This window comes from Nelumbo nucifera, chromosome 1 (assembly GCF_055504915.1).
Source record: "Nelumbo nucifera cultivar China Antique chromosome 1, China Antique-T2T, whole genome shotgun sequence".
Lineage (NCBI taxonomy): Eukaryota > Viridiplantae > Streptophyta > Magnoliopsida > Proteales > Nelumbonaceae > Nelumbo > Nelumbo nucifera.
In genome coordinates, this window is record NC_142649.1 from 56980481 (window position 1) to 56996373 (window position 15893).

Consider the following 15893-nt stretch of genomic DNA (forward strand, 5'->3'; position numbering starts at 1 on the left):
CCCCACTTTTTATCTATATTTATCTAAAGAAAGTTTGGATTAAAAATTTTAAGAATTATTTAAATATTCTAAAAAAATTATATAATAACTTTAAAATATTTATTAAAAACACAAAAATAATTTTATATTTTCACAAAATATATCACGAAATTATGTACTAACAATTTAAAATACATTTTTCTAGATTATCAATTTAAATTCTTTTCAAATATTTAATAATATATAATAAATTTAAATAAATAAAACTCAAATAACAAAAAAATTTAAATATTTTATAGATTATTTAAATATTTAAATAACTAAATATTTATCATAACTATATTTTAAATAGTTAAAATAACGAAATTATCTAATAAATAATTTTATATTTTTACAAAATATATCACGAAATTATGTATTAACAATTTAAATTATGTTTTTCCAGATCATCAATTTAAATGTTTTTAAAATATTTAATAATATGTAATAGTTTTAAATAAATAAAATTTAAATAACAAAAAAACTTAAATATTTTATAGATGATTTAAATATTTAAATAACTAGATATTTATCATAACAAGATTTTAAATAGTTACAATAACGAAATTATGTAATAAATTTAAAAAATTTCTTTAAAGCAGGAAAATAATTATAACATAATATTGAAATTAATAATAATTTAATATATTACAAAATTAATAATGAAATTATGTAATAATAGTATAAATTATGATTTTATGGATAATTAAATTCCATAAATAAATATTTTAAAATTTAAATATTTTACATATTATTTAAGTATTTAAATAACTGGGTATTTTAATTAACAAAATATTTAACATAACTAGATTTTAAATAGTTAAAATAAAGAAATTATGTAATAAATTTAAAAAAATTCTGAAAAGTAGAAAATTAATTATGACGTAATATTGAAATTAATAATAATTTAATATTTTTATATAACATTGTAAATAACGAATTTCATTTATATCAAGTAATAATCCGAGAAAATAACTTTCAAAAAAATTAATATTTATTAATAATAATTTTAAACTCTTAATCTATATTTATTATATAATTATATATACTAAAATGAATAGTTATTGTATTTCAGTAATTATTTATTGTATTTGTGATAAATGTATTTCAATGATTATGTATAAATTTATTTTGTTTTGTTATTTAATAGAAAACTTTCAATAATTATTGGAGATTAAACTACTGTTAGTGAAATTTTTAAATTTAATTTATTGTATTTTTGTTATAACTTATTGATTATTATTTATTAGAGATTGTACTATTTATTGACTAGTTAATATACTTTTAGTACTTATTGTATTTTTGTAATTATTGTATTTTTTTCATTATCAGTATATTTTCACTAATTGTGTATTTTTGCTATAAATCTTCAATAATTATTGGAGATTAAACTATTGTTATTTATTAGAGATGAGACTATTAATTTAGTTGAAATTATGAGTGTTCATGAGTTGGTTCAGTTCGGTCATAGGCTATTTGGCCAACCAAATTGACCTTGTCGGGTTGGGGAGTTGGTCAACTGAAACCGACTGGCCTTTTGTGAAAACCAACACACTCAAGTTGTATCAATTTCATTTATATCAAGTAATAATCCGAGAAAATAACTTTCAAAAAAAATTAATATTTATTAATAATAATTTTAAACTCTTAATCTATATTTATTATATAATTATATATACTAAAATTAATAGTTATTGTATTTCAGTAATTATTTATTGTATTTGTGATAAATGTATTTCAATGATTATGTATAAATTTATTTTGTTTTGTTATTTAATAGAAAACTTTCAATAATTATTGGAGATTAAACTACTGTTAGTGAAATTTTTAAATTTAATTTATTGTATTTTTGTTATAACTTATTGATTATTATTTATTAGAGATTGTACTATTTATTGACTAGTTAATATACTTTTAGTACTTATTGTATTTTTGTAATTATTGTATTTTTTTCATTATCAGTATATTTTCACTAATTGTGTATTTTTGCTATAAATCTTCAATAATTATTGGAGATTAAACTATTGTTATTTATTAGAGATGAGACTATTAATTTAGTTGAAATTATGAGTGTTCATGAGTTGGTTCGGTTCGGTCATAGGCTATTTGGCCAACCAAATTGACCTTGTCAGGTTGGGGAGTTGGTCAGCTGAAACCGACTGGCCTTTTGTGAAAACCAACACACTCAAGTTGTATCAATTTGGGTCGATTTTTTGGTTTGGTCAGTCGGTTCAAAAGATTTAAACTTAAGAATTAAATTTAATTTTAAAAATGATAGTGCAATTATTAAAAAATAAATTTAAAAATTAGATTTATGATATAAAGCATTTTAGACTAAGAAATATGGAAAATTTCCCACTTTTCCATACTAAAAATTATATTATTTTAAATATAAAGGGCAAAAATACCATTTTTGCCCGTGTCTTATAAAGGGCAAAAATGGTATTTTTATTTTTATTTTCTTTTGATTAAATTCATCTAAATGAACATTAGGGTCAACACTGTCATTTTCCACTATCATCTAATAGAAGATTGATTAAATCCATTGCAAATTATAAGTTGTGTTTAAGTAAAGTTTTAACTATAGGGTAGATTTTAGTAAATCCATGAAACTATAAGGGGTATTTTTGTAAAGGACCATTTCTATTGTTTAGCTTTCGCTTAATAAATCTCATGCAATTACCCCTTAAACTAGACACTTATGAGACTTGTGTTAGTTTAGAATGTTCTCAGCCGTTGGGGTAGCTTGTCTCAACTACTAGGGTTAGACCCAATGCACATGCAGTGTGTGTTTGGATGAAACACTGAACTCGGATCATTTTCCAGTTATGCCCTAGACCTAGGAGATTTATGGGCAAAGCTGGAAAATTACATATAACCCCTAGACTTGATTATGGTATTTCACTAGGTGTTGGATTTGGCAGTCTTTGATATGCCAATCAGTGAGATCCATTAAGGGTCAAAACCTAGGTATGTTGGGGCAGTCTAAGAATTCATCTGAATGGGTGATCATAGTGATAAGGTCGCCCTCTTTGTCGGACGAAGTGAATGATAGGGCTTACACTCTCTCTGAAAAAAACCTAAATTGCCGACAGTGAATTTCAACTGTGTTTGAGATTTGGTTTTGCAAAATATATTTATATGATTATATATATATATATATATTTGCAAAAAAGTTTTAATTCCCGAGATTCACCCGAGCAGAGAATGTGACATTGTACCTTGCAGGCTTGCAGCCAAGGGAGAGGTCCTTCCTTGTCGAGCAGTGTTGTGATCATTATGGGTCGAGAGGTTAAGTGTAAGAGACCATTACAAGGCTGATTACCTTATGTGTTTTATCTTACTTAAGTCCATTATCCTTGGATCTTCATAGGATGGTTGAATTCAATGATCAATTAAGTGTAAATGTTGGGCCCATATTGAACCCATAGTGATGTATTCAGGGGTTCACTGCGTTTAGTAGTGAATTCGGCTAAGCCTTTTCACAAAGATTGGGCCGAACCCATGTGCACTTATGTGAGGTCATTGTGGGGTCCCATTCCATACAAATCAAGCCTAAGTTGGCCATGCAACACCCTTGGGTCGTGAGCCTTATAGCTGATGGGCCTAAGGCCCATAATTAATATAATTAACTAAGTTGTCATGTGCCAAGGGACGAATCTGGGTATGAAGCACCTAATCTTATAAGAAGATACGGTATATCTTTAATTAGAGTCCAGATCTAATTTAGATCTGGATAATCTCCTAATTAAATTAGGAGATAGCTCCATAAGAGGTTATAAAAGAGGAGGGGGCGGACCAGTCCAAGACAGCTTCATATTTTTGCAATTTCTGCTTCTCTCTGCACCCTTTTGTCTCCTAGTTTTTTTCCCAGTTTGACATCAACTATTTGGGACTGATTTAGATCAATTCTCCTCTGATTTTTGCAAGAAAAATTCAGAGAATATCAGGTTCATCATCCTCAATTCGATCCAAACAGTTGGATCTCAATTTTGATGAAAATTGTGTTGTTGAATCAGTTTCACCTATACACTACGCCATCTTCAGTGGAGGTTGATTTTAGGACTGATTTGGGCGTGAACTTCCCACCTTGGGATCTGTGTTTGTGGTAATCTGTATCAAGTACAAATCTCCCTCTGTCTGGTTTCAAATCTTGTCTAGTTCAGTGCAAGACCAATCCTGAAAAATACAGTTTTTCAAAACATAAGGAATTCGACTCCCAAAAAGAGTAGGAAATTTTTGAAATTTCACCTAGCCATCTAGCATGATTCAGCCATCCATATGATGGATCCTAACCCTTCCAACAGTTTTCTTGAAACCAATTGTGGTCGATTAATATTAATTGATATTCTGTTGCATACAGGGTGTATACAAACTTTTATTGCAATGGGGTAAAAGGAAGTGCTTGTGGAAGATTTCAGTGTTAAATGGAAGAACAAACATTTAGGATTGTAGACCAAGAGATATCTCAACATGACCTCTTTTGTTACCTAGGTTCAATAATCAACCCTCACAAGGAATATTGTGTGATAGAAGAATACCACTTAGGCTAAAAGGAGTGTAGCAAAATGTGAATGTTGAATGAGTGGATTTGCACAAGATGCAGGTATGGGGAGAGAGGCAACAAAGAGGCCTCCTTTGGAGCAAATCACAAGTATAAATTTTACCAAGAACCACTTCCCAACAAAAAGGTTGACCCTAGGTGGCACAGGATTGCTCCAATCTCTTTCACAAGGAACAAAGTCATTACATAAGAAAAAGAGTGTACCAAGATGTCAAAGAAGAATCATAGGAAAACAACCCAGAAGAAGAGGCTAAACAAATTCTTCCATCCAAACAAGACTGGTGTAAGAAAACCATATCTAACAAGGACAGCATCTCTGCCAAAGACTCCAACTCTCCCTCCCTAAGCCCTCTTCTAAGGCCAAAATCCTAAGCCTCCTCACTAGAAGAGGGAGCTCAATATTTGGAGATAGGATCCAGTTCATATGAGGAGAGAATATATAAGGTGGGTACATTAATAAAGCATCCCCAAGCCAAAGAGCAAGATTTTGTTACCAATCCCAGCATCATACCTAATATGGTTTAAGAAGGGAGAATGTCGGAGATGGATCAGTGTTTTAAAAGCGCAAGGCGCAAAAGAAGCACAAGGGCCAATTTGTGCTTGAGGCACAAAGCGCAAGGCAAGGCATGCGCCTTTTTGAAGCAAGGTGCAAAATTACAAAAAACAAATGCTAAAAATTAAAAAAAAATGCAAAAAAAAAATATTAAACAAAGTGTTAATAAAAAATATAAACTTAAATTTTGAAATAAATGTTTTGAAAAACCTATTATCTAAAATTAAAATACATAAGCATAACATGTAAAGCGTATTCAAATGAAATTTTAAAAATAAAAGCAAACATATAAAGCATTTTCAAGCATGTAAAACCCACAATCTCTTTTTTTTCCTAAATTGCATTACTTTAAGTAGCTAATGTGATGTAAAACATATTGCATTCTTAATTCTATGAGTTGCCTTTGTACCACACCCCTCGAGGGAAGCCCGAACAAGTCCGTGTTAGGGTCTTAAATTCTTATTTCTCACATAAAAAATAATGGTTTTAAACTTTAGTTGCCTTTTTAGAAGTTTTTGTGAGAAATAAGAATTTAAGACCCTAACATGGACTTGTTCGGGCTTGCCTCGAGGGGCATGGTCGGGGGTCCGGGGGCGGAGCCCTGACCCAACCATTAGACTAAAAAAAGCAAACAGTGTATAATTTTAAAAAAGCGCACGCCTAGGCTAAGACGCGAGGCGCATCAGGCGCACCAGGCATGCGCCTTTTGAAAGGGGTGCACCTAGGACCTAGGCAAGGCGCATACCCTAAAATGTGCCTCGCTTGTGTGCCTAGGCGCGCCTTTTAAATCATTTCCAAGGAATGGCAACGGAGGCCTTAGGGGAAACCTTACATCCCAACCATTGCTAATCAATCCATGAATTCTCACAAAAACCTTGTTCCATAACCTATCTGGTTCCAAAGGCAATCTCCACAACCACTTACACAACAAAGTAGTGTTCCTATAACCAAGTTCACTATCCCTAGCCCCCCTTGATCTTTGCTCGTACAGACATTTTCCTACTTAACTATATGGTCCTTAACATCCCCAGATCCCACAAAAAGTCCATTATCTTTTCAATTCTCCTAGTGACCTCTTTCTCTTGGCAATTCTCCTAGTGATCTCCACGACAAACAAAGGTGGAAAGGAAGTAAATCAAAAGATTAGTCAAGGTAGATTTAATCAGAATAATTCTCCCACCCAAAGAAATGCAATTTTTGTACATAGATTGCCCATAACATTTTGTTCTATCCTACAGTTTTTTTTTTGTAAGTAAAAGATTCTTTAAATTTTTATTAAATCAAAAAAGATAAGCAACTGTTACAAGCTTCCCCAATGGAGGCACGAGATGCAACCTCACTCATAAAGAAAAGACAGCAAAAAATTACAGCTGAGCTCAAAACAATTAATCCCTAGTTGCCCCTTGCTTAGCTAATGAATCAGCCATAGCATTTGCCTCCCTTCCCACCCATTGTATAATCAAGCTCATCTACTATGTTAACCATTTGAATTTCTTCATTTCGTCTCGATAGCACCATATCACTGAATCCGGGTCTTTTAACTAGACCACCACCACCTTGGAATCCCCTTCAATCACCAGGTTTTCCAAGTTCATCCCTTTTGCAATCTGAACACCTTGTAGGACTGCAAACAGTTCAGCCCTTATAGAGTCTCCATTCCCCACCGGTCCTGAAAAAAGTGCTACCAGATTTCCTTCCCTATCTCTTATGACTCCTCCAATTCCAGACAGACTTGGATTTCCTTCCCAACCAGTCCTCAGCCATATATCCCAACCATGGTTTCAAATGTCGCTAATGTCGCCCGACATATGTCGATGTCAAGTCTCACCGACATGAAAATGGATGGTAATATAAAAATTACATTATGTCGGTTGACATTTCCTATATTTCGGAAATGTCGACCAAATCGGTCCAAATAGCCAAAAAAAAAATACAATTTTTCCTATTATGTCGACAAGATGTCAACTAATGTACATTAAAAATATAATATATTAGTATATTATATTAATATAATACAGTATATCAATATAGATTATTCCATTAATATTTCCATTTAATATTTCAAATAAAATATTTATAAAAATAATTAACAAAATATAAAAACAAAAGAATAAATTAATTACTTTATAATATAAAACATAAAATATTTTTCAAGTAATAAAATATTAACTAGTTAGTATTTTTTAAAATATTTATTAAAATCAGAAAATGTTTATTAAATTTTATAATAAATCATATTCTACATTTAATATAAAAAATCAGAATAAATTTAATAAATTTAATAAATTTTATACTAAATCATAATTTATTATAAATTTAGTATTAAAAATCTTAATAAATTCATTTAAGTTTTATAAGAAATCAGAATTTATCATAATCTTAATACTACACAAAGGAGAATCAGTTTATTAAATCTATAATAAAACACAATGTATTATACCTTTAATATTTAAAAAAATCAGAATAAATGTATTTATATTTACTAGTGTGAAATAAATATATTAGAATTTATAATAAATCAGAACTAAAAATAAGAAAAGAAAATATCAGATAACCTTGTAAAAACATCAAAATGCATAATAAATCAGTAAATTGTCATTTACTAATTTGTTATTGATCTTAGTTTCTTAGCTTTATATAATGGTTGGGAATAAGATAATAGTCTAGAAATATGTATAAATGCTTTTTTTATCATATCTTTGCATATTTCCACACATTTCATAATATTTCCACAATGTCTCTAATTTTTACAATATTTCCCCTCGACATTTCCGACATTTCTGACATATGTCCTATATTTTGGTAAGCGACATTTCCATCGACATCGACATTTTAAACCTTGATCTCAACACATCTTCTTGAATATTAATGCCTACCAACAAACTCTTATTCCAATTAATCTTCGGGTATTTGGGTCTTCCAATAGGGCCCAAAGCTTCTGCAGAAGAAATATGGAGGCCAATAGTCGAAAGGGTGGAGAAAAGGCTGGAGAGTTGGAAAGCTAAATATCTGTCCTTGGGGGACAGAATCAACTAGTCAGGAGTGTTCTCTCTAGCATACCAACGTATTACCTCTCTCTACTCAAGGTTCCAGCAAAGGTGACAGAAAATTTGAGAAGTTACAAAGGGATTTTTTGTGGGAAGGTGTAGGGGGAGCAAAGAAATTCCATTTGGTAAAATGGGGAAAGGTGTGTAGGCTAAAAGGGGAAGGTGGCCTGGGATTTAGAAGGGTCAGAGCTTTCAACAAGGCCCTTTTGGGTAAAGTGGCTGAGGAGGTTTGGGCAGGAAAGGGAGAGAGAGAGAGAGTCTCTTTGGAGAAGGGTAGTTGCTGAGAAATATGGGTTGGTGAGATTTGGATGGGAATCAAGGGAGGTCTCAACTTCTTATGGGGGTGAGTGTATGGAAAGGAATAATGCAGTTCAATCAAGTGTTTAAAACTTCAGTTAGCTTTAAGGTGGGTGATGGGTCAAGGATAAGATTTTGGGAGGATAAATGGTGTGAAGCAGGGAAGCTTTATGAGGTCTTCCCGAAGCTCTACAAGCTGACTTAGGATCAAGTCAAGGTTGACCAATGCTTTGAAATGAGGGGAGATCAGATTGTTTAGTGCCCCAAGTTTAGAAGACCTCTGCTGGACCAGGAGGTAGTAGAATGTGTTCAGCTGCTGGAAAAGCTTCAGAGAATTGATGCCTCACCCTCTTTGAGGGATAGGATGTGGTGGAAAGAGTGCAGGAATGGGGTGTTTTCTGTGAAGCCTTTCTACTTGGCATTGGTGAAGGATCAGCTGAACTCAGATCAAGTGGAAGGGATTTGGGGGAACCCTATTCCACCTAGAGTGGAAGTCTTCACGTGGTTAGTTGCTTTGGACAGCATACTAACTGCTGACCATCTAAAAAGTAGAGGGATCTGCTTGGCAAGTGTCTGTTTTATGCTGGATGGGAGAAGAAACTGTTTTATGCGGTTCAAGATGCTGTCAAGACATGCAAATCCAGTTAAGATGGGTTAGGAGGTCAGTTAATGGTTTGGCAGATGGATTAGCTAAACAAGGAATGAATAGACATCATTTATTTTGGACTCGATGTTAGTTGGGTGGTGGGACTTTGCTGTATTGGGTGTTATTTCTAACAACTTCTTGTTCTCCTTTTAAGTTCTAATAATATTCTTTAAGTTGCTGATAAAAAAAAAGACTGTTTTACACCTGTTCTACACTTGCAAGACAGCAAAGTTTATTTGGAGGTTCTACTTCTCGTTATTTTGGGAGAGAGTATATCAGCCAAGATATACTCTAGGGGGAGCAGGAAAGAAAGGATAGTTTGGAGCTGCATTCCATTTGCAGTGTGCCGGGTCCTATGGAATGAAAGAAACAGAAGACTCTTTGATGACAAATCAAAAAGCACCAAAACACTAGTAGCTCTGGTTGGGAAGCTAGTACTGGACTGGGTTTGGGAACTACCAGATTTTGATCAAATCAGCATATCAGAGATGGAGGAGAATTTTTGGAACATTCTTGAAACTCAACTGTAGTAATTTGGATTAGTTTCTGCTCTTGAACAGAGTTTATTTTGATGTCTGTGCTATGGTGACATCTTGCACCTATTGGATTGTATTTCACTTTTTTTATTAATGAATTTTCATTTACTCTCCAAAAAAAAAACAAAAAAAAAGATCAAACAAAAGCACTGATCTCCAACTGATAGTCTAATACCATCCAAGAAACAACCTTGATTATTCTACACCACCACCATTGAGAGAGTGATCCCCTACTATAGTCTAATACCATCCAAGAAACAACCTTGACAATTCTACACCACCACCATTGAGAGAGTGGTCCCATACTCTTCTCTTGTTAGCCTTCTTTACTTTCTTTCTTTACCTTCTTGTTAGGCCCAACCACAAAAGCATAAACAATCCCCCCCCTTCAACCTTGTGAAAATTTTCGACACTTGAACTGAAGATTTTTCCAATTTCTATAGCACCTAACTGCATTTGAAATCCACTCATAGAGAAGGCGTACAATCATGTGGAGTGGGGCTTCTTGGAAGAGATGCAAAGGCTAATGGTCCAGTCTCCGGGAGTCGGTATGTTACTATGGATATCACCTTTTTGAGTCCACACCTTTTTTCTCGGGGGATTCTTCTCAGGGGGAGTGTTTTGTGGAAGGAAGTGAACAATCTATACCACTTCCTATTCCAGCTCCTTTGTCCACTCCAGTGTCTAACCCACCTACTCCACCCACTTTACCACCTCCATTAAGTCCTACCTCTTAGTGTTTTACAAGACAGTGCCTACAACAGCACAGGGAGGTTGATTCCACAATAGAGGAACCCACGTCACTCCCTATCAGCTAATCGAAGATTCCAGGTTCAACTGACACAGATCCAGATATGCCCTTTGTTTCCTCTGATGTTTTATTTCCTATTGATACCACTACCCATGCTCTTAACACCATTGTAGATGACCTAGATCTCCCTATTGCACTCCGAAAAGGGAAGAGGAAGTGTACTACTCATTGCATCTCACACTATCTTTCCTACAGTGGATTATCTCCTTCCTTTCTTCTCTCGACTATGTGTTTATACTGGTATACGCAAGAGTGTTAGTGAGGCTCTCTCCAAACCTGAGTGGAAGACAGCTATGCAGGAGGAAATTAAAACATTGATTAAAAACTAGACAAGAGAATAGTTATCAAAAATAAAAATAAAAATCAAACATGGGAGATTGTGGATCTACCTGATAGCAAGGAAATAATTGGATGCAGATGGGTTTAAACAGTGAAGTACAAGGCTAACGAAAGTATAGAGAGATACAAGGCGAGGCTAGTTGCAAAAGGGTACACTCAGACTTATGGCATAGATTACTTGTTGACTTTTGCACCAGTGGCAAAGATGAGTTAAGTCCAAATTCTTCTATCACTAACAGCTATATACTCTTGGCCCCTCTTTCGACTTGATGTAAATAATGCTTTTCTTAATGGGTTGCAAGAGGAGGTGTACATGGATCTTCCAGCTAGTGTTACAATGATGTGGCTAAAGGAAATGTATGTAGATTAAAGAAGTCTCTATATGGTTTGAAGTAATCACCCAGAGCTTGGTTTGACAGGTTTATAAGTGCATTGGTTGTATTTGGCTATACTCAAACCCAATCTAATCATACTATATTTGTGAAAAGGAGGGAATCATTGGTGTCATTTTTGATAGTGTATGTGGATGACATTGTAGTCATAGGAAATGATCTAAGTGAAATTGATACCTTGAAGAAGAACCTGCACAAAGAGTTTGAAATTAAGGATCTTGGGGAGCTGAAGTACTTTATGGGCATTTGAGGTGGCAAGGTCCAAGCATGAGATCTTCATCTCTCAAAGAAAGTATGTTTTGGACTTACTACAGGAGACAAGAAAACTTGACGCAAGGGCAGCTGATACACCCATTGATCAAAACCACAAGATAAATGCTTCAAAAGGTGAGCTAGTGAAGGATGTTGGAAGGCATCAGAGATTAGTGGGCCAGTTGCTATACTTATGTATGACACAGCTAGACATCTCTTATGTAGTAAGTGTGGTGAGTAAATATATGCATGCCCCACGCGTTCAACATTCGGAGGCCATTGACAAGATACTTTCCTATTTGAAGGGACACCCAGGTAGAGACATGATGCTTGCTGACCATGGACATTTGAAGTTAGAGGCTTACACAAATGTTGATTGGGCAGGGTGCCTAAATTGGACAAGGTCAAGTGCAAAAGTTGAATATAGAGCCATGGCACATGGTGTCTCAAAGCTCCTCTAGGTCTATCCCTTGTTAGGGGGTATTAGAATTGAGACCGAAGAACCTATGATGTTATATTGTGACAATCAAGCAGCAATTGACATTGCCCACAACCCAGTTCAGCATAATAGGGCAAAGCATATGGAAGTGGGTAGACACTTTATAAGGGAAAGGGTGGCATCCAGAGATATGTGCTTACCAATGTTGCATCTGACTTGCAGCTTGCTGATGTTCTTACAAAAGGTGTTGCAAAAAACAAGTTGGAGCATGATCTACGCAAGTTGGGAATGTGTGACATCTATTCCTAACTTGAGGGGGAGTGTTGAATTTTGGGCTGATATCATTTGTTTTTATTTGCATAGCATAGTTAGAGAGTTATTGGGCCCAAGGCCCATTAGTTTATGTTTAAGTTAAGAGTGTTTACTTAGTTTTTACAAGTAACCGACTTACTAAGGGCATATTTGTCTTTGTATTCAGCTTTTATTTGTGAGCATATAAGCTAATAAAAGGGGTGGCCAGACCTAATTTTGACTTCTCCCATTCTCTTCAATTTCTCTCCTCTTTTCTTCTCTACAAAAACCTTCTCTTTTACACAGATTTTATATCAAAATAGATTTTCTACACTTTTCTACTATTTTTATGTAAAGTAGGAGCTTCACAAATCATGTGTTCAAAGGAAACAGATTCTGCTGGTCAACTATAACCACTTTCAGACCATATTTCCAACACTAGCACGGTATTTTTGGGTGTCTTTTTTTCTCAAGGGAGAGACCATTCTGTCTACCCTCTCTGTTAACTCCCTGGTGTTTTGGATGTTTGAACTTTGTCTTACAGGCCTTTTTTGAGGGAATTCTGATCTCCAATAATCATATTTGGTTTCTCTTGTTCAAGATTCTTGGTATTTCCTTTTGGTGCTTGAGTTCATGGCTTTAGATAAGGATGACTTGATCTTTATCCGGTATGATGGAGCCAACTACAGCATGTGGCCTTTCCAATTTCAATTCTATGTCAAGGGGAAAGGACTTTAGTACCTTTTTGATGGGTCAAGAAACAAATTGGATGAAAAATCTGGATATGACTTGGAAGAATGGGAGGTTGATAATGCAAAAAATCATTTCTTGGCTGTTGGGGTCGATGGATACTATCATTACATGTCAACTTAGAGGATTTTAAATTGCTAAAGCAATGAGAGAGCACTGAGAAAGGGTGTACCAACAAACCATGTGCCTGAAAGTTTCAACTTGAACATGATATTTTCATTTACACTAATGAGACAAGAAAATTGAAAAGTACTAAGTTGGTTTCTTCTCCCTTTGGACTGATTTAGTGATTATATATTTTACCAATTATCCTTCAATAAAAAGTTTCAAAAAATCAACAATGAAAGGAAGGTTATGCAGCTTCTTATGAAACTAGGTCCAGAATATGAGTTGATTTGTGCTAGTATCCTTAATAGAGGGGTCATTGCTGATATGGACTCTATTTTAGGAAAGCTCTTGAGAGAAGAAACTCATATCACTACTCAAACTATCTTTGAAGGGAAGAAAGACAATGACACGGCCATTGTTGCTCATGCAACAAAAGGAAAAGGTGGTAGCACACATGACCTTTCTCATGTTCAATGTCATGAATGCAAAGAATTTGGGCGTACTTCTTCTCTTTGTAAGAAACAAAATTATTGTGTTTAAAGTAAACGTTAAGGGCTCATCTTGACTGAGTGTAGAAGCAAACCTACTCAAGGAAGGAAGAAACTTCACAAGGCATACCAAGCTACTTCTGATAGGCAGAATATAGGTTCTACTGGTTCTCTTACCCATGCCTCATCCAGAACCATTTCTGGACACAACTATCAAGTAGGGCAGAAATCGGGTCAGATTCAGATTGGTTCGGAAAATTCCAAATATGATCTACTTCCATTTCCAAGTTAGCTCTCACCTTGGCAATGGAACCCCCAAGTATAGCCCATTCCTTGGTACTCCCTATTTCATTAGTTTGTCCTTAATCAAGTTAACTGATTTAAAAACCAATGGATCAAGGAGTTCACTATATATCTTGAATTTCTAATATGGTAACATGGTCTCCAAGAGCCCCTAGATTCAACCTTCATTCATCCTAACACAAGATGAGAGAATCCCCCTATAGGTATCCTCCGGGTGTCCAATTTACAATAATGGCCTCAGTACCTGAGTAAGGAAAATAAACTCAATACTCATTATATTACTTGTTTTTATTGATCACAAAAAAATTATATTACTTGTTCCACTTGGTCCCGGGTTTCTATTTCTGAAAATTCCCAATCAAAGTTTAGGTTGACAAAGCATTAACTAAGAAAAGACCAAAACAGGACTGTCTATACTCTCGATTATGCAAGGGGAAGACGTTCACCTCCCTATACCTCCTCTAGCTAGAATGTCTGCTACAGAGTAGCCTGTCACAAATGCATCTGAATGAAATGTTCAGCCTAGGCACCAGAGCTCTAGCCCCTCATGCATGATGTCCAGAAATCAAAGACCACTCATTTCCATTCCTGGAAATTCAAGTTATTTTCCAAATTGAGTTGCAAATCAACAAAATAAGAGAACATATTAGAAGGCTGAGATAAGTAGAATTAATTAATCCCTAACTATGAACTCCCGCTCAAAATTCAAGCTGAACAAGAAACAAGCAAGAAACCAATTTACTTCATCTTATACGAATATATATCAAAAAATTAGAATCACCCCAAATGCATTTCCATTCCTTCTTTTCTTATTTACACAAGATAAAAAAAAAATCTATAATGAGCTTTTGTGGACGAAAAGAATAACTGGATTGAGACAGAGCTCTTGAAGGAAAAAGAAACTCACAAGCAGATACAGCAAGTAAACCCTTCATCGATTTGTTCTGCTTCACCGTCAGAATCCAGGGCTTCGCCGTCCATGGGAACTCCAAGAAGAGACGCCATACAAGACCCACGTGGGGCTTCGAGAACACACATAAACCCCAAGAAAAGGAGCACTGAAACAAAGATGGAAGAAGCAAATCTCCCTGAAGATACGAAAGAGGGAGAAAGCGGGAAGAAAAGGTTAAAGATTTTAGCGTTCTTTCAGCTTGCTTTCTTTCGTTTCGGTCGGTTGGGTGCGTCTCCTGTCTGTTTTTCTTTAAGAGAGAGAGAGAGAGACTTTTGTCGACGTCGACATCAGAGTATGAAAATTGACACGTGGTTTAATAATTTTTTATAATTTTAGAGATATTATTTAAGTAAAACTCGCCCTAATTTTTTCGTATTTCAAGAGTTTGTCCGTTTGCTACATTTTTTTTCTCTAAACTCTAAATGTAGAGAACGTTGTTGTGAATTCTTAATTCTTAATTCTTAATTCTACAAATTGTCAAATGTCTATTTTAACCATATATCTGAAATTTGTTTATATAATTTATAAAAATAATATTAAAAAATAGTATAATGATTAATAATTATTCATAATTATTGCTAATAAATATAATTAATTATTAATTAACATATTAGTTAATAATTAATTAAAAAATATTAACTATTAATTATTAATTAATAAGTCATTAATAAATTTTTGTAACTCATTAATAATTAACTCTTATTAATATTAAATCATTAACATTACTAATTATTAATAATTAATAATTTTTATTATTAATTAATAATTATTATTATTAATTAATTATTATTATTATTAATTAATAATTATTATTAACAATTAATAATTACTATTACTTATTACTATTATTAATAATAATTAATAATTAGTGATAATAATAATTATTATTAATTTAATAATAATTATTATTATTATTAATTAATAATAATTAAAAATACTAATAATTATTAATATTCATAATTACTCTTAATTAATAATTAATATTATTAACAATTACCATTCATTAATTATAATTATTATTATTTCTATTTATTAGTATTTTAAATTACTATTAGTTAATAATACGAATTATTATTAATTATAATTATTATCACCAATTATTACTAA

The 15893-nt window shown here is 33.4% G+C and overlaps 1 protein-coding gene across 1 annotated transcript in view; it reads right to left on the reverse strand.

Moving 5' to 3' along the window:
• LOC104589377 (E3 ubiquitin-protein ligase PRT1) overlaps positions 1-15060 on the reverse strand; it is a 47319-nt gene extending 32259 nt beyond the window's left edge. The window contains 1 exon segment of the mRNA XM_088892252.1: positions 14742-15060. Coding sequence (XP_088748378.1) covers positions 14742-14872 — 131 coding nt within the window. The 5' untranslated portion in view covers positions 14873-15060.
• Between the last annotated feature and the right edge of the window lie 833 nt (positions 15061-15893).